This window comes from Peromyscus eremicus, chromosome 4 (assembly GCF_949786415.1).
Source record: "Peromyscus eremicus chromosome 4, PerEre_H2_v1, whole genome shotgun sequence".
In the NCBI taxonomy this organism is placed as follows: domain Eukaryota; kingdom Metazoa; phylum Chordata; class Mammalia; order Rodentia; family Cricetidae; genus Peromyscus; species Peromyscus eremicus.
Genome location: NC_081419.1, coordinates 109221574 through 109248075, shown reverse-complemented (window position 1 = coordinate 109248075; position 26502 = coordinate 109221574). Strand labels below are relative to the sequence as shown.

Below are 26502 nucleotides of genomic sequence, written 5' to 3'. Positions count from 1 at the left end.
TGTAAATGAAAAATACTTCTATGCCTTCAAGGTTTTGTCTTCGGAAGTTAATCCCTATGTCTCTCCTATAGTTTTAAGTTTTGAACATCACTTTTGGCTACAGGGTTGGTGACTTGGTTTTGTTTGTTTCCTAGTGTAATGTAAACTATATTGGAATGGGTTTTAAGAAAGTTAGAGGTGCTGGGTATAACATGGCTGTGGGAGTTCTCCAGTAAACAAAGTGTGAGACATTTCATGTTGGGGTTTGGAGCATCTGTCCTGAAAGCACTGGCCTGCTCCATGCCTTGCTTTGGGCTATATCGTAAAGAACTGATGCCCAATCACCTTTCTGCAGTCAAGTGAAGCAGCACTGTGCTAAATGGTACTCTAAAGGTCTAGGGAGGCAGTCCCATGCCTGGAAGTGCATTGCATGTGCACAGCTCCACACTTTAGTCTGTTTTTGACAGGTGTTAGGTCTAGTACAATGCTAGACTTCTTAGAAGAGTTATTTGTTGGTCTGACATACAGGGAAAGTTCAGTGCAGTCACATCAGACTCAGATTATATTGAAGAGGATAGTGTGAGAAAACAAAACCCCTTTGTGTTGGTTTGAATATGTTTTGTCCCCTCTGAAATGCATGCTGAATTTTATTTGTCACTGTGGCATTAGGTGATGGCGTCATCAAGAAGTAAGTAGATGAGATGATTAATGGTTCTCAGGGATTATGTTAAATCCTGGAAGTGTGAAGGAGTCCTCATTCTCATGGGACTGAACTAGTGACACAGAGTGAGGTATTAAAAAGTGTGGCACCTCTCATGGTCTGTCTTTTCCACATGAACCTGCTTGCCTTTTATGTCACAGTCTAGGGTCTTGGCCGGATGTGGAGTCCTCACTCTTGAACTGCAAACTTCAGAACATGTTTAGCTAAATAAATCTCTTTTTTTTTTTCCAAGTATCAACTCTCTATTATGTTGCTACAATGCCAAAAAATGGACCAAGAAATCCCTCAGAGAAGAGGTAGAAGCAAAAAGACAGGTAAGTGTGTCTGTTGAAGTTAGACAAGGAGAGGTCTGTGCCGTCACTGTGAGCTTCGAGGGTACTTTTTTAATTAGCTGGGTGGTGGTGGTGGTGGAGGTGGTGGTGGTGGTGGTGGTGGTATTTCTTTCCAGCTAGTTTCCTGACTCATTCCTGGTGTGCAGAACCCCCAAAGATTCACAGCTATGGCTCCATGTCAACTTGCCATATTCTTGGGATAGTGCCCCTCCCGTAGCCTACTGTCACTTTTATGAAAACATTTGCTACTAGTCTAATCCTGATAGTCTTGATGTCAATTATTTTGCCTGTGGCTGACTCAATACTGTGTACTATGGATGATAAAAGTGTATAACCAGGTTCTGTTCTTATAGTAGTTTTCTAATCCTTATTATTTTTAAAGATATTCTATTTGAAGACATTAAAACAGAAAGATTTTTTTAAAAACACAGCTAATTCTACAGTGGGAGGAACTCCAAGAAGGAAACGGGGAGCAATCACTGTTTCTTGGGAGTTAAGTGGCGCTGCTTATTTGCTAAACTGAAACGTTTGACGAAATTAAAACTGCATTCCTTGAAAATTGAGTTTTAAGTATGCACAGGTTGTTCCTCGTTAACTTATAACATAATGACAGAATTCTGCTAAAACGTAATTTTCTCATTTGGAAATCGATTTGTTTTAAATACCTTAATTATACCTCCCAACTTTATTTTAAACCCACTAGCAAACCGGTTTCTTTTCCTGGAAATGAGAAGGGGCTTGGCCCTTGGTAGGAATCTGGATCCTGATGGTCCCTCCTCTGTCATAAGAGCTACTCCTCTGCCTCTTGCTTTGAGCACTTCATTTATTTTCAGATTGTTGAACTCTCTTCTAAATGATTTGAAAGTTTTCTGCACTGATCTTTAGCGCTACTATTTGCCATATCTGAGCTGTGGGGTTACCATTAAGTGCTGCCCTTCTACACTTTGGCCTAGCTGAAGGCCACTGTCACCTATACCAGCTCTACATCCAATCCAAAATTAACTCAACAACTTGCTTAGCTCTAATGTGCTCTGTTACACATGGACAGTCATAGGAAAGCAGAAGTTGCTGGGGTTTCTGGGGAAAATGTGACTTCCTGATGTGGGTGCTCCTGAAAACACACGGATGGCTAGGGATGGGGAAACATCTCGTTCCTGTTAGCCTGGGTCTATCAATTTGAGAGACCATTTTACCTTCATGTATCCTGATACACAGAGGAAAAACATAACAACAAATAATATACAAATAGAAACTGCTACCTTTCCATGTTACCATTTGCTTTAGTGTGTCTTGGCCCCCTAACTCCTGTGCTACACACCACGGTTCTTTCCAAAGACTTTGCTCAATTTCTTAAAAGATAAACTCTAAGATTTGTGCCATTGGAAGTAACTGGCTATAAATTATTCTGAACAACCAGGAGAAGGGAATGAAGGGGATAGCAATTTGTCTGCTTTCCTTCAGTTATTCATCTCATTGATATCCCCCTCTGGTGTGCATACACACACATGTTCCAGATTGAACCAAGGCCCTCATGCATGCTGCTCTGAAGTACACATCCATTCTGTTTTGCTCTTCTCATCCCACTTCCCATTCTCACTCCTTGCTCTGCTGATCAGTAGTACCCAAGCTCAAACACCCTGAGCTGTTTCTCAACAGGTCTCAGCGTTTCCTAATGGCCCATTGCATTCTCTTAGAAACTGGCACTTACATTTCTTTACTATCAACTTCATAATATCTTAAGCAGGGTAAGAGGACTCAGTGCTCATACTTCAATGTTCTAAGGCTATTTTTCCTCCCTAATTAGCTGTGTGTCTCAATAAAGCTACTTAAAAACAACAACCCTGTAATCATCCTTAGCATCCTCTTTTGTATCCTATTATACAGTAAAAACGTCAGCAAATATTTGGCCTTGGAAGATTATCAAGAATCCAGTCTTTGTTCAGACTTCAGCCCAAGCACTTGAGTATTCCTTTACCTTTCACTTTTGCACACCTGCAAACAGAGTGACACCGTTAAAGTATGGCACATCCAACCCATCCTTTGGTCACTCATAACAATAAAGATGATGCTCACAGTATCCACATGCCTCTGAACTAGCATCACCTCTCATCCTATACATTGTCATTTCTCTGCTACTACAGAGTGTCTGCTTTCAGCTAAACTGGCCTCCCGAGTCCTGCCATTATCCTGGGCCTTCTCAGGATCTTGTCTCCCTTATCTTCTTCAGGCTTTCATCTACTGGCATCCTCTCATCCTGGCCCTTTCTCAACAATGTGTTTAAAAGCAAAGTGTTCTCCCTCCCACTCTCCAGCACTCCCTACCCTTCTCTACATGTCACTTGTCCTGACGTGTTTTGCTGTCGGTCTACTCCCAGTTTTAATATTTGGTTATTTCTCTAACCTTAGCCCTCAAAACAGTGCATGACAAACAACGGGTAATTAAATATTTGTTAAATAAGTGGATATTACTATATAGCCATTAAGGAAAACTACTAATAAGTTATTTTCAAAAACTTCTTGTTCTCTTTAGTGATGTATAAATTACTTGGGGACACTTAGCTAGCCTCCTCAAGACCGAGACTGATATCCAGGGAGAGGCACCAGTCTCTCTCAGAGAGTGCCAAAGAACTGGTTTTCTCCAGGACTTCACATAAGGAGGGGAACACGAGACAAAGTCAGGCTGACCGTGAGCTCCTCTTCCCTCCAAAACCCAACAGTGGTTCTCTCTTTTCTCTTCTTTCCTCCCTCCTGTTCCTTCTTCTCCTTTCTCTCCTTCTGCTCCCTCCCTCTCTTCCTTTCTATTATTATTAATTACTACTATTACTATTATTATTATCATTTTAAATTATTTTCCTTTTCTCCTTCTTTTACTTCTGTTTTTCTTTCTGTGTCCACGTGTCTGCTTCAAGCCCTGTGTCCAAGAAAACACATTCAAGGCACACTCAGCTGCCAGGCCTCCGAAGTCAGGGGTGCCAAGGAGTGGGGAGAAGGTCCCCTGGCTCTGCACCCAGGGGTGGATAGGTGAGGAAAGATGCCACCGCTGAGCTGGCTTTCTGTCTTGTATTGCTGGGGCTAGCAGGCCTTGTACACCTGACCGTCAGAAAGCACAATTATTTCTGTTAGCAGGTTTATATGTTCCCTTCACTTTAGCTCAGGTGCCTCTATGTGGGATCCTGATTGGCTCCACGCAGCTCACGTTTAACACATGCAGAAAAGTGACTTGAAGGACAGAAGGCAAGAGATGCTTTCTCCCACAGTCCCAGCATGACAGCTGCTGTGGCTTATCTGTGAGTAAGAAAGAGATGAAGTCCAAGTTGCCCTTTCTTCTCTTTTTATTATGAGTCTCTCTCCTCTGACTTTTAAACTTTTATAATAAGAATGTTCCAGGTGGGTGACATTTTCACAATGTAAAATTCAGGATTTATCTGACTAACACTCCTGCAAAACTCAGGTGCAGACTGTGGGGAAAATGGTATTTTCCAGAGGTGGACTCCCATGGCTATCAGACAAGAGTGCAGTGGATGGAACTTAGCCTGTGTTATGATTGGTAGGGGAGAGCTGAAGATGATGACGGCATGGGCTGTTTAAACGAGAAGGTCAGACGTAACAAAGAATGAAGAGCTCATAAAATACAATAAATAAAGTGTCTTTAGGTCACATTTCTCAGAAGTCATTTTTGGCATATGTACCACCAATAACAAAATCACACGTAGTGCCCCTTATATCCCTAAACACATTATGGAATATCATTTATGGCACCTTTTCCCCCTTTATTATTTTGCATTTAAAGAAAATTCAAAGTTTTAGTTATTGACTACTTATCACAAATTGGTCCTGAAATGAAAATAAACTGTATATTTTGAAGAGAATATATATTAGTGTTTATAAATCTTTACCTCAATGTAAATGTTTCCATAATAAAAAAATATGACTTTTATCTTTGGGGATTGGTTTAAAACATATAATACTATTAATTCTGAAGAATGCCAATGAAAATTCGCAAAACTTTTTTGCATCAAGTTCCACAGTAAAAAATGGCCCAGAACTGGCTTCGCAGGTCTCTTCAGCTATTCCAACTTAATTTCCAACTTCCCTCGATTGATTGTAATTTTCCTTCTCTTTCTCCCTCTTCTTGTATTGATTTGTTTGTTATTGTAGTTCAGGTCTTGGTTTTAGAGCTACTCTCTATCTTAGCTTCCCAAGTGCTAGGATTATCCAGGCCTGGCTAGGTTTTTTTTTTTTTTTTTTTTTTTTTCTGGAACATCATCAACAACAACAAAAGTCCCCTCCATGGATCAACTTCTCTCATTTCTTTAGCTGTAAGGTGTCAACTGCTAGGAAGCAGAAGCTGACTTCCATATTTTAAAAAGCACACAGTGACTACTAGTATACAGGCAGAAGGAACAGGGGTTCTCGATGGAAACAGGTTGGGTCTGGGGACAATTAGAAGAATGGAAGTCATTGTAATTGATACCAAACATGTCCTCCTACTCAGAATTTTTGCAAATTATGGACAGAAAATCATAGGAACATTCCATGCGAGGAAGCTAGAAACAACCATCCATTAGAGGAACCTCAATTTCTTCTACCCTGAAGGATGAGACGATTGGAGTCCATGATGCTCAAAGCCTTCAGGGACTTGACATTTTCCATGATCTACCAATTGTTCTCAACAGTTCAAATGCTTCCTTTCTTTTACCCCTTCCTCTCTTTCAACAACCCTTCCTTCTTTCTTTTATTCTTTCTCCCACCCCTAAAGACACTCGCTGGCCATCTATCTATCACATACTCATCTAGATTCCTGTGTCCAAGAGTGACCCAGCTGTGCTGTTTGCTCTCACTGGCTCATACACTGTACTGCATTAAACACTGCATTAAACACACCAGCAGGCAATTCCAGAGTAATGAATGCAGCAGAAGACATGATGATGTTTTTGGCAAAACAGAGAGAATAGTGAAAGATTCCCTGAGATTTTTGGCTGGAAGAGGAGACAGTGAATCTCAAGTGAGGTCTACACCTTATGCAGAAAGACAGGTAGAGTTGGAAAGTAAAGAGAAATTTCTAGAAAAGCAGGTAGCTGACAGTCATCAAGACCTGTCAAGAGCTTCGATAAAACAGCCCGGAGGAAGAAGATGAGGGAGAGATGTGGGAACTAATTATAAGGGGCAGGGAGCTCGGATGCTCCTGGGGTGGTGGGCAAGCAACTGATGTGGATGAAGTTAAGTAAGTTTCCAGGAAATCTGACATCGTAATCTTCAAATAAGTGAATTAAATTCTCCAAGACAGAGTAGCAGAGGTTCCTTTTTAGAAAGTGGAGATCCTTAAGACTAATGTTCAGTGCACACAAAGTGTTTTGGAGAGTTCTCTCTCTCTCTCTCTCTCTCTCTCTCTCTCTCTCTCTCTCTCTCTCTCTCTCTCTCTGTGCACAATATCATTTAAAAATGTAGCTAGAAATTGACCATATCTACTAAGTCAGAACATAGAAAAATCTACGACCAGTAATTACGCTTTGCAACGTATGCCCCCGGGAAAGGCAGCTGTGTGGCTTCACTACTGCAATAGCCTTAAATTAGGAAATGTCAGGATGTCTGTCAAGTACAGCAAACAGTACAGAATACTGTGTAACAAAGAGAATTAATGAAGTCTACTCATAAAACAGAGAATACTAAACTGGTAAATCTGGAATGATAGAAGGCAGACAAAAATGGCTACATTCCATTTACAGATACTTTGAAAACAAGCAAAGCAGGTCAATGTAAGAAGCCCAAAAAAGGGCTGTTAGAAGAGCAGATGCCTGGGATCCTGATGATGCTGAATTTTACTGGTTGACTTTAAAGTCTACCGCGGTATTGTTAGGATATGAGCACTTTTCCAGATGCTTAGTGACCATTAGTGTGGCTACATGGAAATGCATGTGTTTTGTTTTGCCCTTTTCTAAATGCCTAAAAGAATTTAGTGCTAAAGAGAGGTTAAAAACGTGGTATCTGCCAATGCCTGTGCAGTTAAGCCACATATAATTTCCCACTCATAGCAATTATTGGACAACTCAGTCTCAACCTATTGGGCTCCAAAGCTGTTGAATGCACTGCTTCCCAACAGAAAAGAACAACATTAAGGCTAAAGTCTGCCAAAATAGGTGATAGTTAACAATATACCCACATGGGGGCCGGGGGCTTACCAGTATGGCCATTAATTTAGTATCTTACATCATAGCCTGGACCTCAAGTGCTGCCTCTCAGGTGACAGATGACTTCACTAACTTCATGGAACAGGAAGAGGGAGGGAAAGGAGATTAGTCTCCTATTTCGCTGCCACTCAGGGATCACATATAAGACCCATTTCTCCTTAGACCACAAGCACCATGCTTCCTCGAACACTGACCCTACAGCTTTCACCATGGATGATTAGAGAAGAAGCTCACTAGACCCAAAGGGAAACATGCTGGAAAACATTTGGCTTTCTGAATGCAAAAACAGTGAGGCGGTGCCTTTGCCTTCTTTACATAGTGGGATTCCTTGGGCTACATTCCAGGACAGACTTCATTACTGGTTGAGCTTCTCCGGGAAATGAGTGTTCTCTAAGCAGTTGTAATCCAGGTCCCTGAGACCTGAAGGTGGATACCAGCATATGGCAATCATGAGTTGGGCTGCCTGCCCCTGGCTCACAGCACTTCACAGCTGGCAGCGTACAGGATGCTACTCACGTTGCATGTGATCAGGACATAGTAGTAGACACACCTAGAAGTCAGTTTCTCTGCCACACCCCAAGAGAAAAACAGGATATAGGATAAAGAATGGAAGTGGGCAAGCAGAAGAAAACTATTTTCCCTTCAGACACACTGGCCAACTGAAAATTTGATCTGATGAGTCAGTTAGCTTACTTGAAATGACAGGAATTTTGGGGGTAGATGTAAATGACCTGCCTTTCACAGTCCACAGTAACCTTACGAGTTAGGTCTTTAAAGTAACTCACTAACTAGTGAAGAAAAATGCTTGAGAAATCAAATTCTCATTGTTCTCACTGAGTGATTACTGGCTAAAATTCGGCTTCAGTGATAAGAAAATTGAGGTAATCAGAAAGAATTTCTTCTACACTCTGCTCTGCTACTAGGACCATTGGTGTCCTCTGCTTATTCACCTGAGCAAAGTGCCTGTTGTTCCCACCTAAGCTCAGCCTCTCTGAGCAAGAGAATAAGAACAGTCTCTCCTACACACTGTGTGTGTATGTGTATGTACATATGTGTTAATATATTGTTTATAATCTAAGAAATAAAGCTTGCCTGAAGATCAGAGGACAAAGCCAGTCACAGAATTAGCCACAGAGGTTCAGGCAGTGGTGTCACACACCTTTAATCCTAGCACTTGGGAGGCAGAGGCAGAGATCTGTCTGGATCTCTATAATTTCAAAGCCATGCTGGGCTACATGAGATTAATCCAGTCTAAAAGAAACAGAGCGAGGCAGTGGTGGCACACACCTTTAATCCCAGCACTTGAGATCTCATGCCTTTGCTACCAGTATTTGGGAAGCACACACGCCATTAATCTCAGCACTAAGAAGGTTGAGATCGGAAGTGAAATGGCTGGGCAGAGAAAGGCATATAAGGTGTGAGGAGACAGGAACTAGAGAGCCTTTTGGCTGAGGACTCAGAGGCATTCAGTCAGAGGACTCAAGGAGTTGGTAGGTGAGGTGAGAAGTGGCTGTGGCTTGTTTCCTCTGATCTTTCAGCATTTACCCCAATATCTGGCTCCAGGTTTTTATTATAAGACAATTTAGGATTTGTGCAATATATATGTGTATATATGTGTATGTATGTGTTGTATATATGTGTATGTATATGCTTTATGTGTGTATATGTATATGTTTTAGGTATATATGTGTGTGTATATGTATGTGTTATATTTGTATGTGTTGTATGTGTGCATATGTGTGTATATGTGTGTATATGTATGTGTCCATACATCTACTACATGTGTGTATGTGTGTATACATGTACATGCCACAGCACATATGTAAAAGTCAGAGGAAATTTGTGCGAGTTGGTTCTCTTCTTCTACCACGTAGCTTCTGGGGATAAAACACAGGTTATCAGGGTCAATGGCAAGCACCTTTACCCATGGAGCCATCTTACCAGCCTAGGGGTGGACAGTTTGGAGTTACAGATCAAACAGTAGTATTTTTGAATTTTGACTACTTTTATGGTTTATATCATAGCAACTCACCTTTTGTCAAGTACAAGCATCCCTAGACGATATGGAAGCAAATGGGAGTTGCTCTGTTCCAATAAAACCTCACTGACAAAAGGAGAGTGTTGTTAGCTCAGTTTGGCCCCAGGCTTAACTTTCTCAAGTCCTATATTAAATTTTATTTCTCTTGTCTAGCCACAGATACATCCCAACAGTCCTGCTCACCTACATGGGCTCTTGGGTTTCTTGTATAAGACTAGCCTCACCACTATATAAGATGGTGTCATTTCTTATACCTTAAAAGTACCCTGAGCTCACTTCCCTTCCCTTCCCAGGAGCTTTCCCATGTCCCTGCTGTTCATTACATCACAACATCTCAACAAACAAACAAACAAACTGATTTTGATTTCTTAACCTGTCTCCTTCTGAATCCCCAATGTCATTCCGATCAGGGATTTGAACCCGAGACTCCACTGAGGTTGTCCTAACAAAGCTAGAGTGACCTTTGTGTCATTAGATCCAGTAGTCAATTTCTGGCCTTCATCTTACTTGGAACTATGAGCAACAACGGCACAGTTGATTTCACCCCTGAATTTTTTTTTTTAACCTGACTTCCAATGACACACATTTACGGTTGTTGTCTTGCTGGCTGTTCCTTCTCAGCTTCCTTTAGTTCTGACTCTTACATAATGTTGGAGTGTTCATGACTCTGAGGTCAGCTATCTTCTCCATCTAGGGTCACTTCCAGTTGATCCTTCACCCAGCTTCATTAAGTTCCATGATAATTTTAAATGTTATTAATTAACTAATGCCTTTGAGAAGCTTATATGTCACATTTGTTGCTCAACCGCAGGCCCACATACCGAACACCCACTCAGCATCTTCACATGGATTTTTCATAATCTCAAACTGAACAGGACCAAAACTGAACCTCTGACATAACGAGGGATGCTTCTTTCTTTCCTGACATTCAAGACAAAATTCTAACAACATCTTTGATTTCTTTCTCTTATATAGAACATGGTTTATAAGTATCCGCTGTTGGCTTTTGCTTTAAATTATGAAGATTTAGACCCCCTTCCATTTCCTCTTAAATTTCTCCTTCACTCAAATAACTGGTAATTCACTTAAAATATCCCAGAGTTTGTTAAATGATCTGCTTTTCGCCATTGTTGTCTTCTCCCTGCTTCCTAGCCCATTACTGAACAAACACTAAGTCAGATCATATCCGAGCTCAGTTCAGAACTCCTTGATGGCTTCCAATTCACTCACAGGAAAAGTCAGAGTCCTTCCTGCTACTGTGTTCTCTCAGCCTTGCTGTCTCAGTTCCTGCTGCAGGTATCCTGTGTTGTTTCAAAACATACCAGATACTACCTTGTTGGAGGATTTTATACTTTATGTTTGTCTATCTGGAATATTCTCTCTAAATATATTTCTAGCCTATTCCTTCAGATGCTTCAAATCTTTGCAGAGGTAGCACCTACTCATAGATATTACAGGGATTAACAGCCTCGGAGGCCATTGAGTATAAACCACTCCTTCAGGTTGACTTTGGACCACAACCCACATTTCCCTGGTAACACTAGAAAGAGAAGCCCTTCCTCAGGATTGAAATTACTCCATGAGAAGGCTGAGGTATTGAGACTTCCTTGAGGCCCATTAAGAAAAAGTAACTTCTCCCTAGTCAAAACAGAACCCAAGCTCTAACTCTCAGCTTAAGTGGAGATCTGACATTTTAAGCTCCCCAGAACATTATATGCTAAGCTCTCCTCCTCTTAACGGTTAATGCATCTGGGCCTGTCAATCACCTGGCCTAAGAAGAGAGGATTATCACCCCATGATGTAACATCCCCTTCTTTCCCACAAGGCCTTCTGCTGGTGCAGACCCATGTAGTGCTTCCACTACAGTCTTCATACTTTTCTGAGACCTAACCATGAAAATATAGAACTTTTTCTTTTCTTTCTTAAAAATATTTTATTTTATGTGTATGGGTGTTTGTATGTATGTATGTGTACCACTGATGTGCCAGGCACCTGAGGAGTCCAGAACAGGGTGTTGGATGTCTTGGAACTAGAATTACAGGTGGTTGTGAACCACCATGGGGGTGCTGGGAAATGAATGCAGGTCCTCTGCAGCCAGTGCTCGTATCCACTGAGCCATCTTTCCAGTCCCAATCTTATCCTCCTTCCTGTCTTCTTGTTTGGATACTGGCTAAAAACAAACAAACAAACAAACAAACAAACAAAAAACCAAAAAAACACAAAAAACCCCAAGCATGCTTCCCTGGCACTCTGGGCTTTTTCACTCTTTCTCTGAAGCCACAACCCTACCAAGCTCTCCATGGTATGTTTTCTGACTCCATTGCAAATGAAATGACCATCTCTCTCCTTCAGGATTTCGGCTCGTCTACAATGTTAAATTTCTCTCGAACTCTATAAAATCCTTCTCAAGCCTCCTTCTGAGTCAGTTTTAAACATTTATTTTTTTATTTTATTTTATTTTTATTAAGGAGGTTGAGAATTTAAAAAGGAAACCACTGTTTCCTAGGTAATAGAGATGTTTGGTGGGGCCAATCTACATAATGTCTACTTGCCCACACTCCCAATCTCTACTTTGTTTGTGTTGACCTCACTTTTCACTTCCTTATTCTTTTATTTTGTTGATTGTCTCTCCCTCACTGGAATTCATGTTCCATATGGCAAAGGGTCTTTGTTTTGTTTTCTGCTATATCCTCAATAACAAGAACAGAGCTTGGGACATGGTGCAGAGCTTAATACAATCGTAAGTCAATGGGTGAGTGATTCCAACACCTTCCTGTTACTGATGAAAAACACACATACTGTCAAGGGGCTTCAAAGGCTCACATCTATTTGTCTGGAAGAGTGTGGCTGAGAATTCAGATCTGTAGACTCCTTAAGTGATTCCTTCCTTTTTATGTGTTCCTTCTTGTATTCCTAATTCCAGGACTTGTTAATACAGATTCTTTCCCCTGCTTATTTCTTTCCTACAGTAAGCAAAAGTGGCCTCTGTGCTGGAGAAATATTTCACCTACAATGGTCTTGTTTTCTCCAGCAACACAGCAGCCTGCATTTGTCTCCTCAGCAATAGTTCTACTGCTTGTTTTGCATTTGTTTAATTAATGGGTAGAATTTTGAAAGGTGACCTTGCAGAACACTGAGCAGTGTTTGTGTTCTTCTTGACTTTTGGATTTGCCCTGCCTACATCATATTCTGTGCCCCCTCCACCCCAGTTTTAATTTTCCTTACATACTCAGAAACAGAGACTAGAGGCATCCAAAAGATGTTCTCTCATGTTATTCTCTCTCTCCAGTTTATGGAGATACCTGATTAAGAATATTATCTTATTAGAGGTACAAATAAGTAATTATTAAGAAACTCTTATAAAATTTCCACAGTGGTTATTAAGGAGCCTAGATAACTCCATTTCTTGAAAAGAGGCTGTATTTCTTAGGTATCCCAAAGACTCTGGGAGATGTTTTCAAGTTAGAGAATGCACACATGTGCTGAAGAATGTCGATTTGGCTCTGCTAAGTAAGATGATAGGCTCTCCCCATTGTGCTCAGAGGTCAAGACCTGAGATTCTATTCAGCACAATGTTTTTCTTCCTCAATATGAATCTAGACTGAAAAGCTGCCAACAGAAGTCCCCAAATCACATCCAGTTCATAGTTGTACTTGTTTGTCTAACATGATATGTGAAAACAACTGGTGTCTATATTTAACATCCTATCTGGATTCTCTGGCTGCTTTTGGAGCTAAACTCAGAGGTCAGACAGCACTAGAGTGCAATGCCCAGATCTGCAGGATGCAAACCTCCTGGGAATTTGTTAGATATGCAAATACTCAGAGTCTATCCCAGACCTGCTGGGTGGCACTGTGTACCCAGTCTTTTAATAAGCCTCTGTGATGATTCTGGCCACAGTCAAGTTTTGTACCTACTGGTTCACAATTGGTAGAAGCTGAAGAGCAGCTGCATTCTGATGAGAATGGCCTAAGGAGATTGTCAGGAGGCTCCCATCCCCCAGTCTTCTCTGTCTTACTTCTGTGCTGTGTATTTATTAACACACTTAATAAGGTCCTGCACCGATTTAAGTCCACAACCTGTATATAACCTATGCAGTCTCTGAGAACGAATGTCTGTCCTTGTGGCTGAGGTTGTTACAGCAGTAAACTGATGGATGAACAGGGATGCTGAGTATTACAGCACCTCTTAACGGTAGAGAATCCCAAGGGAGACTGGACCAAAACTTGGAGAACTAAAGGTTCTTCCAGACTACAAGAAATGTCAGAGGGAAAGCGTGTGTCTAGAGGTGATGCAGAAAATAGAACAAGGAGGTGTGACAGTCGTGTCTGAGTGACCTTCAAGTCCAAGGTCTACATTAGAGTAGAAGAGATTGGAGCAAAGAAGACAGTAGTAATGGCCAATGGACATTTGCTTCTGAATGAGGCTGGTGATTGGCATTGTGGGGGGTTTCAAGGAAGATGCAGTCATGGTGAGATATCTAAAAACTACAGTGTGCACCCTAGAAATATCTTCAGAGCCCAGGCTTTTACTCAGATGATAAAACAGCCACATTTATTTTAGAGTTTATTTATTCTTTTCATCCTTTGTTTTCATTTTCTTAGTGGATACCCCCAACCTTGCAGTAGATTGTGAATGCAGGTCCACTAGGAGTCAAAGTAAGAGAGGAAAGAAACAGAACATTCACCATCTCTCCCGAAGCTCCCCAGAGTGGTCAGGCATCTCAGGGAGGTGAGATGAAGTGCTGGGATGCCAAGTGATAGCAAACACAATATGAGCATTGGCCTTCTGGAGAGCAGGGATGTGTAGAGAACAGTATGACTTACATTCCTATTTCTCAGACACATTGAACTCCCAGAGGGGAGCTGATTGTTAGGGCGCAGGAAGGCTGATGAGTCAGGCTGTGTGAGGAAGACATGATTGTTGTTTAACTGTAAGAGACACTGTGTTCTTAGTCCAAGCACAGAGGGAAGTTGGAAGACAGTTTCCTTTGCATGTCTGTCTCTCAAAGGATTCAACTTTCTTAAGGACTAAATTAAAAATTTGGTTTCAGCCAGGCATAGTGGCATGCAAACTTAGTTCCAGCACTTCTGTGGCTGTGCAGGATAACTATGAGTTTGAGGGCAGTCTGGGCTACAGAGAAAATTCAAGGTTTGAGATCAGACTGGCCCATATAGTATAACCCTGTCTCAAAAACAAACAAGCAGCCGGGCGGTGGTGGCACATGCCTTTAATCCCAGCACTCGGGAGGCAGAGGCAGGTGCATCTCTGTGAGTTCAAGGCCAGCCTGGTCTCCAAAGCGAGTTCCAGGAAAGGCGCAAAACTACACAGAGAAACCCTGTCTCAAAAAACCAAAAAAAAAAAAAAACAAAAAACAAAAAACAAAAAAACAAGCAAAAACAAACAAATAAGAAAACATCTAACTTCAGCAAGTCTGGAATTGTATCTAGGCTAGTGTTTCAAGTCAGCAGCTTCCCTCAGAGACTGGCCTTCCCTGGCTGGCTCATTAAGAGACAGGCTCCTTCTCCTCCCCTTACCCTCTCAGGCCTCCTGCTTTATCCTTCTGCACTCCACTTTATCTGGCACAAAGCATGCCATGTTCACAACTTCATTGGAAGGTAGCTGGTAAGTTTTTCTAGAATAGCAGGGGCAATGGCTTTGTTCATAGCTGAAGCCCTAACCCTGGAAGTGTGTCTGGCACAGGAAAGATTCCCATCCTGCCGATTCATGTTGAAGGATAGCACAAGCTGACGTCTACTGGTGAACAAAGTCTGACAGCATTCAACTTTCAGAGGAGCCGGGTTCTACTGTGCATCCTGTATCATGACTGTTAGGTCTCAAACCCTGGGACAGAGGGCTGAGGTGACTTATTTAACATATCAAAGCAGACCTGGCAACCAGGTTCTCCCAGCATCCCTCAGTCCTTACCTGTTACAGGGTATTGCCAGCATACCCCACTCCCTATCCCAACTCTGCAGCTCAGGGCTTGGGCTGCCCTTCCTTGTATAATCCAGACATTTTGATTATCCGCCCCTTTTTATCTTTTGCTCTCTTGGCTGCTCTCTTGGTTCACCTCTCATCTCCCTTCCTCACTCTCCTCACATGACTCAGGGTCAGGTCCACTCCGGATTCTCCCAGATGTCTCTGCCTCTGGGCTATGCTCTCCCTTTTATCTGCAATAAACTTTCTCCTCCACCTTACCTAGGAGCAGTCATGTCCTTTCCTTTTTATTTCTTTTTTTCATTCAATGGCACACCCTTTCCTTCAAGGCTAGTGCTATGCAAGACACCTGAGATTGGATACAAGATGTGATGGACTCAGAAAACATTAACAGCGAGAAATATGAAAATGTGCTTTAGAAGGAAAGTGGTATCTGCAGATTTTAACCTTCTGACTGTTGCAGTTTCACTGGCAGGGAGTGGGGAGGTAATTCTATAGACATTTATATCCAGAGAATGTAAAATATACTATATAATGTCATTAATTATGCCAAGAGCTTCAAGTATTTGCTGAAAAGCAAAACAAAACAGCTTTTGCAGATACCATACTGTTGAGGACCATAATGGGATAAGGAATTTAAATCTATGGGAAATTGGTATGTGGGAACCATAGAGAGGAGGAAACTGAACATTTTAAAAATATAACTGCACAAAGGCTTAGAGCAACAGAAGATATACAGATTAGTACACAACATAAGTAGGTCTATATTCAGTCTCAGTGAAGACTTGCCTGAATGTAACATTTATTAGTGTTTTAAATAGAAATATAATGAATATCAAGGCTGGTCATTTTAGAAAGGGGAATGTAGATGTATTCGGGGAGATACATTTTTATGAGGGTTTGTAAATGCTTAGCATTTGTTTATCTGCAGTCGTCCGTGGTCCACCAACTCATTCAACACTGGGAAATGGGGCTGTGCAAATCAGTGAGTTAACAACGGGACTCTAAAATCGGGAGGAAAGCAGGGCAAGTATGATGCCACAGGGGCAGAGTTCCCTACCCTGTATTCTCTCCAAGTGTAAATTATACTCTGTCGTTACGAAGAGAAAACAGACGAGGTTTTAACACACCCGGAAAACATAGTTTTCAACACCCCAGAGGATTACATCAGGTTGGTATTTTATTCACTCTGTTGCAAGGACTGAAGTTGATGTTACAGAAATGATCAGAAATAAACCCCTGCCAAAAATGATTAAAAGATGACAGAACAGGCCAACACGTTCAGCCGTAACTCATGTAATTTTCAGAGCACTAAAGATCAGACAATTATAGACCACAAGGCCCTGACAACACACCCTGACCAGGAGCGACTGTCTGGCTGTGATCTGTGCGAGTACACCAATGATATATAGACCCCTCAGTGTTCTTAGATTCATGTTCTTAACCCTTGAAGGAAATTGAAAGTCACTAGTGTTCTGTAATACAAAATATAAACATGGATGGGGGTGGGGACCCTTCTTTAAAATGTGTTCATTTCAGTCCTTTCCAAATGGTCATTTTATAATAGCAGTTCTCAACCTGTGGGTCATGATCCCTTTGGAGGTTGCATATAGATATCCTGAATATCAGATACTTACATTTCATAGCAGTATTAAAATTACAGTTATGAAGTAGAAATGGAAGTCACCACAACATGAGGAATTGTATTAAAGGGTTCGCAGTGTTAAGAAGGTTGAGAGCCACTGCTCTAGAGGAAGTATCATACTCAAGTCCAGGGAGTCTTAGAATGTAGAGCTTCTTGTCTACTATGTAGTCTCACTCTTTCTGTGTACAACTGGAAGGCCCATTTTTTAAAAGTAGAACAGTTATTAGTTACTAAGGAAAAACCTGTTTTAAAGTCACCATTCTAGTCTATGGATGAATAAATATTTACTATTTAAATTCTTTATGTAAAATGTATTTCTTATTTCACATATTAATTAAATAACTACTACACAACTGCTGGTGATTTGTGTGGTGTTCAGGAGAAACCAGTTTACAAATGTGTTGAAGTTGAGCATCCTCAGGCAGAGAGTTAAAAAACGGCAATGAAGTTAGAAATAGTGACAGGATCAAAGATGTTCATTCACCAGGTGAAATGAAATGTGGTTTTATCTACATTTTGTTTTGCAAAGGAATTTTATCTAATGCCCTATTCCTAATGAAAACAATCTCTGTCACTGAACATAGATGCTTATTATTGAAACATGTTTTAAATACATGGATATTTGGCAGCTGAATTATTTTTAGATGGATGTTTAATCCAAACTAAATATTAAACAAACTGAAAACCTTCCACATGTATTAAACAATATTGCTAGAAATCAGATGGGGACAACAGCTTTTGGTGTCCCCACTTACCATACCTTGGCCACTTCCTCTTGGAAAGCCACAAGATTCAAGTGAGAGATGTTCACCAGGTCGGGCCCATACACCACTGTTATCATGCGCTGTTCCAAGTGCCCGATGTTCCCAACATCTAGAAGTTCACGTAACTTGGGGTCCTGAATAAGAAATTTGAAAAAGAGTAGAATATAAGGAAAGATTCTAACGTGATCATATACCTTTAAATGAACTCGAAGTAGAACCGCCTTTTCCTAAGAGGAACTTGAATGAATGGAAGTATTCCATTCTATAGTGACTAGAGAGGTGGAGCACTTGCCAAAGAGCGGTAGGGGAAGACTTCCCAGGGCAAGACCCATGGTTTTCAGTGACATGCTCTTTCTGTCATATAGTCATCCTGCAACACATGTGTATATGTTAGAATTCTCCTTTTAATTCTTCCCATCATCTCATGAGTTACACATTGAAATGGAAAATTTCATCTTTCTCCATTTGTGGCCATGTTAAAACAAAAAGGAATTTTTTTTTTGGTTTTTCAAGACAGAGTCTCTCTGTGTAGTTTTGGTGCCTGTCCTGGATCTTGCTCTGTAGACCAGGCTGGCCTCGAACTCATAGAGATCCGACTGGCTTTGCCTCCCAAGTGCTGGGATTAAAGGCGTGCACCACTACTACCCAGCAAACCAAAAGGAAATTTTTACAGAATAAAACTGTTCATGCCTGCTACAGTCTAAACAATTAAATAGCCTCTAGAAGCATATGAGTTGGTGCTATGGGAAAGTGGTGCAAAGTTAGGGGGTGAAGGTGGGGTGCTTTGCTGGAGCCTTTGATCATTGAGGGTATTCCTGTGAAGGCCATATTGAGTCCTGTACCTTTCTTCTTCCTCTTCTTTAGTCCTTCCAGCTCATGGGATGAACGGGTTTGCTGTATGTCTGCTTCTGTGAGATGCCGTGCTCTCATTTCACCTACTAGATGCCCAGTAGTAATAGGTCTTCCCAGTCATAGACTGGAACCCTCAAACATGAGCTGACATAAGCCTTTTGTTCATATAAACTGTCTCTGGAATCTGTTATAAAGACAGGAAGACACCTGTGGCAGAAACATAGCCAAGTCTCCTGCCATGGCCTTTCCTCTGCACTGAGTACAGATGTAAAGAAATAGGGGGTCAGCATCAACTTTGCCAATGATAGTTTAAGTCCCTCACCCAGTGTGTTCTGGGATTTGGACATAGGGGATGCCTGCCATCTTTTTCTGAGCAAGCCTCATTCTTTGGGAACACTATGAGTAAATATCCTTTGGAGATACGGCTTTTTGTTTTTTCCCTCCCCCCTTTTTTTCTGGGAAAAGGAAGTTTCCAAACTCACAGAACTCAAAATAAAACCGAAAATAGGGCTTAGTCAACTTGGCTGTCTTTATTTTCCTCCCATAGGACAGGCCCTGTAGGACTTTTCAGTCCATGCAGAAAATTAGCATCAAATCAATCACTTAGCAAATTTGCTGCCAGCTTCTGAGCAAGGACCATGCTTGCATTTCTATTTATTTAGTGAAACACCAGGCCAACAGGGCCTGATTACTGAGGCTGGTTATTCTGGCCTCCTTCTGGGGGTTTTCTAAAACCTTACAAAGAAAGAATGAATTAAGAAAAAAGAAGAAGAAAAACAAACAAAACCTTTCCAGCTAAGTTACTTACTTGGTATCATTAATTCTCACTTCACTTAATAAAACTTTCTCCTGTGTGGCTGTACAAAGAGGCACACTTTCGGGTAAGCTATAGAAAAATAAACCTCATTTCCAAGCTTGCCCAGTAGAGCTGAAGATTTGATTCCCTGACAAGATGAGAGCTTATCAAGCCAAGTGAAGCCTCCTGGAAAGATGAGCTGCTTCCCTCAAAGTATCAATTCCATAACCCACAGAAAAGGAGAGGGAGAGAGTCAAATCATTCCCAAATGAAGATTGCAAAGTGGGGGATTTCAGCACTATAGAATCACCAGAAAATTAGAAGAGAATGCTTAAGCAAAACAAACAAAAACACCAGTTGTTCTGGGAAATGATTAATTATATCATAGTTTTCAAACACCATAGAGGCAAGTTTGAGAGTTGAGTGTGTTGATCAATACTTGTATACTTGAAGAGAAGAACAGTTCTCAGAAACCAACTAAAACTTGCATAATTCTCATAGGCAGTCAAAACACATTTGCTTACTCACTAAATAGTTCTGAATTAAGGATTTCTACTTCCCAGGATTGCAGGGAATAGGTGTGGGAGTTGGAGGTTCATGTGACTTATCACTGAAATAAAGGACCTAGAGGGATGTAAACTGTCTCCAAAGGAAGTGTCTAAATAGAGAATAATGATCAAAGAACTTCCTAGAATTCTGTTATGAATGATATTACTACTAGATATAGTCAGCAAAAATTTAGAAGCAACACATCATCTTTGTAAGTTTTACTATTAATGACTGTTGATACATTAAAAGTCCCTTGGTCTTTCTTTAATTGGAGTCAGTGTCTGGGTCTCAGTGGATGGAGCAGACTGAAAAGAGAAGCAATAACTGAACCTGAACATTGGTGATTCTACCTAGAACTGTTCACATTTCTAACATAAATTTTTTAAATGATTTTTGAAAATGAACTACTAGAACAATTGGATTAGAGATATATTTATCAATAGAAATTCTAATTCTTTAAAATCATGTAGTTCAGGATACAAAATAAGAAATGATTTAAAATATCTAACAAGAAAGTTGTGTCCTAACATTGATTTATTTTATTTTGGAGTATGATATTTTAAACTATACTTTACTTTCTCTTATACAATTGCTCATTTTAATCCCCTCTGTACTAATATTATAATGTGTCTCATGTGAGACATATCAACATGTGAGGCATATGCTGATGAAGATGCCTGTCTCTTCAAGTACCACAGGCTATCCCCAGCAGCTTTAGACCATCAGACTGTGCAAAGGAACAACCTGGGAACACCACTGCATTGGCTTCACAGATGATGATCTCACAGAGGAAAAGAATTCAATGAACACAGAAGTCTAAAATTTTGTTACTTCTAGACTAGAGTACTGTAGGTCTGGGAAAATGAGTGGTTGTATTCTAAAAACCAAACATGCAAAATCAAAATTGTAATAAGGACAAAGTCCTGCTGATAGTTTGTCTGAATTATTTTTGTCCCCTGTCTTTTCTCCCAAGAAACTTTATGTGAATCTCAAAATTCTTGATAAGTTCCCAGAGATAGTTAAACTACCCAGTTCTAGAGCACTTAAACACATGACATGGAGCCTGTAGATGGTTTTACGGACAACAAACTATTCCTCGACTCTTAATACTGTTTAACTTTCCCCAAAATATTAGAGGATATAGGGAAAACTAAGAGATGAGGTGAGCTTGGAATTTTACATTTTCACCTATTATTCAAGTCTTACTTTCTATCGAGAATATTCTTTCTGTGTCTCTCCAATTGGAGCTAATAAAAGCAACTAAGCATCCTGGCAATTTTCATTTAACCCCTAGGTTATCTCTATTCCTATAAGAATTATGAAGCTGACGTGGTCTGACTATACAAGTCAACTTTTTCTCAATCAGCAGGACTTGTGATTAAATTACTTCATGCTCATCCTAAAGAAAGTAGAGTTTTGTTCTTGGTGAGATCTATTAGTTATTAACATTCCCTGGTAATCGGCTGTCGGAGAAATAAAGACTGTTCCACACCTAAGAAAGGTGGACTCAAGTATGACACAATTATGTAATTGTATAATTTAGAATGTCAGAGACAGATGGAAAATCATACGTAAGGTTTTTAAAAAGAATATTAAATGCCAGTTTAGATCTTAACTGGTTACCCTGACTTTTAAAGAAAAGTCATTTTATTTATATGTCAGGCTTTTGCAAAACAATGCATCTCCTCAGGATACTTAGGTATCAGAAATTTTTTGTTTGGTGCAGAAAAATATACCTTACTCATTTGTTTTTTATTGTCATCAAATACATCTTTATCAGATTTTAGGCTTATTCAACACTTTTTATATGAAGGAAATTCTGTTCTCGGCACTTAATACAATGTTCTCAATCTGAACTATGGTTATCCATCATTCATAAGAAAGATTAGACATGTGAAAGTCTTTTGGTCAATACCAGTATAATAATTGTAAATAGAAAGTCATATTCCTTGATATAGTTAAATGAGATTGATATAAAAAATCGTGTGCACGGTTCAATTGGCAGAAAAATTAAAGCGCACCTACCAGTCACCTTCCAAAAGTGATGTTTTAAGTCAGTTTATTAAAAATACAAAATAATCCATATAGTAAATCAAAATAGGAAAGAAAATATGAGCTAATGACACCAATTACCTTTCTAGGATAAATGGAAGCTAAAGAGTCACACTCAGTGGCTTTTAGACAGTCACCTTTACTGAAAGTCTAAGAACACAAAGTGTATAGATTTTTAAAATTTAATGAGAAAAGTAGTTAGCAACCTCCTTTTTTGTTAATATTTATAGCTAATATGTTACTCATGTTACAAACTGCCCCAATCCTTTCTGCCTTCTTTAGACATCTACAAACTCCCAACTGCCATTAAAATTCTTCTTATTTTTAACTTTGATCTTTAGATTTATTTATTTTGTATATGAGTGTTTTGCCTGCATGTGAATGTACACGGTATGCATGCCCAGTGCCCTCAAAGACCAAAAGAGGGCATCAGATCCCCTCTGGAACTAAAGTTATAGGTGGTTGTGACCCACCGCGTGGGTGCTGGGAATTAAACCTGTCCTCTTCAAGAGCAGCAAATGTTCTTAACCTGGGAGCCATCTCTCTACCAATGCCAGCAAAACTGCTGCAGAACAACATAAAAGCCCCTAGGCTGGAGGGGCAGAGGTGTACACACAGTAGGCGGCTCGGAGTTCTGTGTTACATCCTGTTTGAGCCCCCTACAGAGAGAGTGAAATACATCACCATCTCCCTCAACCTGCAAGGAAGCCAGTCTACTTTGTTATTTTCAGTAACCACATGGTTTCTGTGAGTTTGTCTCATCTCGCTGACAGGTAAGGTTTTTTGTTTGTTTGACTGTTTATTGTTTGTTTGGTTTTGTTTTACTGGTCATTTTTGTTCTCTTTCGTCTCCATTTTATTTATCTATTTTTGCAGAAACATCTGTTTTCTTTCATGGCACTCTGTGGTAGTTGTATATTGACAAGGGAGCTTCTAGAACATAACACACTCAAAAGCCAAACATATTTCTAAAGGAGGTCTGAAAATTCCTTAATAATGAAGTGTGGTTTTTTTTTGTTTTTTTTTTTTGGCTTGGTATTCAACCTGCCCACACATACACACTAAGGACTGTACTGACCCATTGTCACTCAACTTGGTTTATTGAGCCTGCAACAGTTGACTGGGTCCAGACCCAGAGAAGTACAGGAAGCAGTTTCCTAAGAGGGCATCTGTCTCAGCTAGATGGGAACTGCAACTCTAACCAACAGCAAGTCAGACTGGATGCCCAACAGAGAAAGGACAGCTTATAAAGATAGAACATCCCCAGTTCCTGCCAACTCCTTCATGCAAATTAGGGATTTAAACTGCAACAGAATGTTCTTTCTTGACTGGCCAATGACGAAAGGGACCTGGTGGCTCATCCTGTAATCCTACTACCTGTTATAGAAGCTGAGTCGGGAGGATCACAAGTTCAAAGCTGCCTGAGCAAGTCAGTGAGCCCTGTTTTTGACAACAAAAACAGATAAAAAAGACTGGGCATGTATCTTCATGGCACACCTATTCTCTAGAATTCATAAAGCTTTAGGTTTGAATCCCAGTACAGACATGGGAGGCAGATTGGCAAACGGGAATAAAAGGAATTGGTGATTCAAGTTTGTGATCCTGTGCAGTGTAGGGTCCTGATGGTCACCATCTGATGTCAACTGTAGTCAACTCATCATTAGCTTTGACCTATAGGGTCAGGATGGTGGCCTCTCTTTACATTTGTTTAGGATGTGTTCACAGACATGTTTTTAACTCTAGGGTAGCACGGAAGCCCCAAGTCTCTGATTATGTCCTTGTATGGATTTCCTGTGAAACTGGCAATTGGGTATGATCCCTTGGGGGCCTTCGCATCTTTTTATGGTTCTTGTCTGTCACTCAGTGAGGAAGGCAACAGATTCTGTACTCACTCTGTTGGGCATTTGGCTCTATTTGAAGCAATGTGGTTGTGTGAATCTTTGTTAACTATCCCATGCTTCAGTATTTTCATCTGTGAATTGAAGCTGGCAGCAATATTCCATTTAAAATCCTGTCAGAGTAAATACATAAGCCTTCAGGAGAGCAGCTGAGAAGTAAATCACAGCTTGAAAATAAAAGCCAGAATGACCCACCCACTGAACAGCTTAACCTCATAAGAACCAGAACATTCTGCTGTGTGACTTACAGTCAAAGTTTTCATTTCCATTTGTATTTATGCTTTACATGGGTCATGTATAATGGACTGACTATATTTTAAAATCATATACTTGAATTTAGTATTTCTCTTAATTCGCTCTTCTATCTGAAGCATTTTGTAGAGTGCTAAAGGATAAACCATTTCTAGAACTTCTCAATTTCCAGCTCCTTCATTCAACTGGTTTTAAAAAGAAGGCAACATGATTTCTGAACTTCAGCTTAGTTTCCACACGAGGCAGATACTCAGGACAATGCCTGAGACGAACAACATTATCACAGTGAGTGAACTGAAGTTGTGAGGCCTAAAGGATCCCATGTTCTTAAGGAATGAAAGTATGTGTGTGTGTGTGTGTGTGTGTGTGTGTGTGTGTATGCACGTACACGCACAAACACACCCTGACATGATTACTGTCATGAAAAACAGCGAAATAAATGTTGGCTGCTACTTATCTTTTTTTCTCATTAAAACTCTAAATGCTTTTAGGAGTTAACAAAGAAGCTTTCCTATCGATTCACTACAAGTAATTGAAGGAGTATGGATTAAATGGGTAATTTGTCTCTGAGTGTCTGAGAAGATGCACATACTTGCTGAAGGTCTAGACATGTATCTCAAAATTAAATGTATTTTGACTCTCATGATTTTTTTCTTTAATTTTACTTATATCTGTTTTTTTATTATCTCTGCTAATACATAAATATAGATATGTTATTCCTTTAGAATCCCAGGGATATAAAGCCCCCTACAATTCAAAGTCTTGAGGAGATTTGATATCTACTTTCACAAGGAGTAACTACTAACACCTAAAAAAGTCCTGGCTTAACTATGCCTTTTTATGTGTGTGCTTCTCATTGGCAGTAAGAACCTATCTTCAAAAACCCATTATACCTATTCATCAAAGCACATTATGCATGAAGACCAGAGTTGTAATCTCTACGACCTTCAGTTTCAATGAGGAAAAAAACATCTTGAGAGTTCTGTGATTGGGTCTATTCAATGAGACCCGAGGGTTAATGATATCTCTACGCTGTAAAGGCATCAGCAGCATTCTTAGCACAGTTCTGCGCAGGGAATAGTAAAAGAGTTTACGGAGCACGAAGCACTCTTAATTTTACAAAAAAGGATGATCACAAACAGTACCGCTCCCAGGACCTTATTAGTCAGGTCTTTACATTTTACTTGTTGCTTTGACTGATGAGCTGTTTGTACATTTGTTCTCACATCTCTGCTGTGTTTACACAGTTTTTTTTTCTTCCTACTTTCTCAGTCATTTTTTTTTGTCTCTCTCATCAAAAAATTAGCCATGATATTTTGTTAATCTGTTGCAAATCAGGAAGCCAAATGTTCTTATGTCTTCCTGAGAAGATGACATTCAGTACCTGGTATATTTTGAGATAGGACATGTTACCTCTTTTCATATCCAGGGAATTTTAACCACCCTACTTGTCAAGGGCTGATTGAAAAATTTTCTATTTCTTGACTTATTTATTAGTTTATCCATATACATACTATATGGTTAACCATGACAAGTACTACGTTGGGTGGTCCAGAAATAGGTGTACCTGAGACTGCATATGCTCCTCTTTGTTTTAACTACTTCAACTCAATACCCTTATATGAAACACAGTTTAGGACAAATAGAGTTTACAAGACTGAGAGACTAGTTCTCAGTTTGACTCCACTCTGGTGATTCTGTAGTATTGCTGGGTAATTTCAACAACTAAGTACATAAATTGGATCGCACTGGGCAGGGAATGAATACCTTCCTGTGGTTTGCTAGCAATTGTTTAACAATAGTCTTTCAGAAATAAAAATAAAGCAAAACATCAAACATTCAAAACACAATATTCAAATAAGCCAGCAAGTTAAAGCCCCATGTTCTACAGTGGAACATTTATGGATGCCTGTGAGATAAACAGTCAATCTCAAGTAACCCAATGACATAGCTAAACTTGGAGCTGAAAAGACATTAGCAGTAGCCCACTATTACATGCTATCTAACTCTACATCTGTAGGAGGAACAACAAACCTCAAGATCACAGATAATCATAGCATTTAATAAAATAATTACAAAGTGATAGATTTTTTGAGGCATCTTACATATAATTCATCTGGTTGCAAGTTTATATTCTTTAATGTATAATAATGTCTGAGGTTAACAATGAGGGAATTTTGTAAATATTTAACAATTACCTATTGTGAACTAGTACAAACTGGCTCTAACACTTCATTACTTGTACCCAGAGGCAGCCTATGAAAGCAAAAAAGGGGAAACTCTATGTTACTGGGAACATGGCCTGATCTCAATTTGAACACACTACCTTGAATGTCTAGGCACCCATTCTTCTGTTTTTGCCTGAAGAAGAATGCTTGAGATTGGCTTCCTGTCACAGATTGCTGTTGCATTCTCTGAACTATGTAGGAGGACCTCACTGAGCATTCCCCAGAATGGTCCCACTGGGCAAATCCAACTCTCTGGGCTCCATCCCAGTA

The 26502-nt window shown here is 40.1% G+C and overlaps 1 protein-coding gene across 1 annotated transcript in view; it reads right to left on the bottom strand.

Moving 5' to 3' along the window:
• Positions 1-18536, bottom strand: part of Plcb1 (phospholipase C beta 1) — a 256333-nt gene extending 237797 nt beyond the window's left edge. Inside the window, exons 1-2 of the mRNA XM_059258948.1 lie at positions 18390-18536; positions 17603-17740 (exon numbers count right to left, since the gene is read on the bottom strand). Of these exons, the coding sequence (XP_059114931.1) occupies positions 17603-17740; positions 18390-18536 (285 nt within the window). The remainder of the gene's footprint in view (positions 1-17602; positions 17741-18389) is intronic.
• Positions 18537-26502: the final 7966 nt, after the last annotated feature.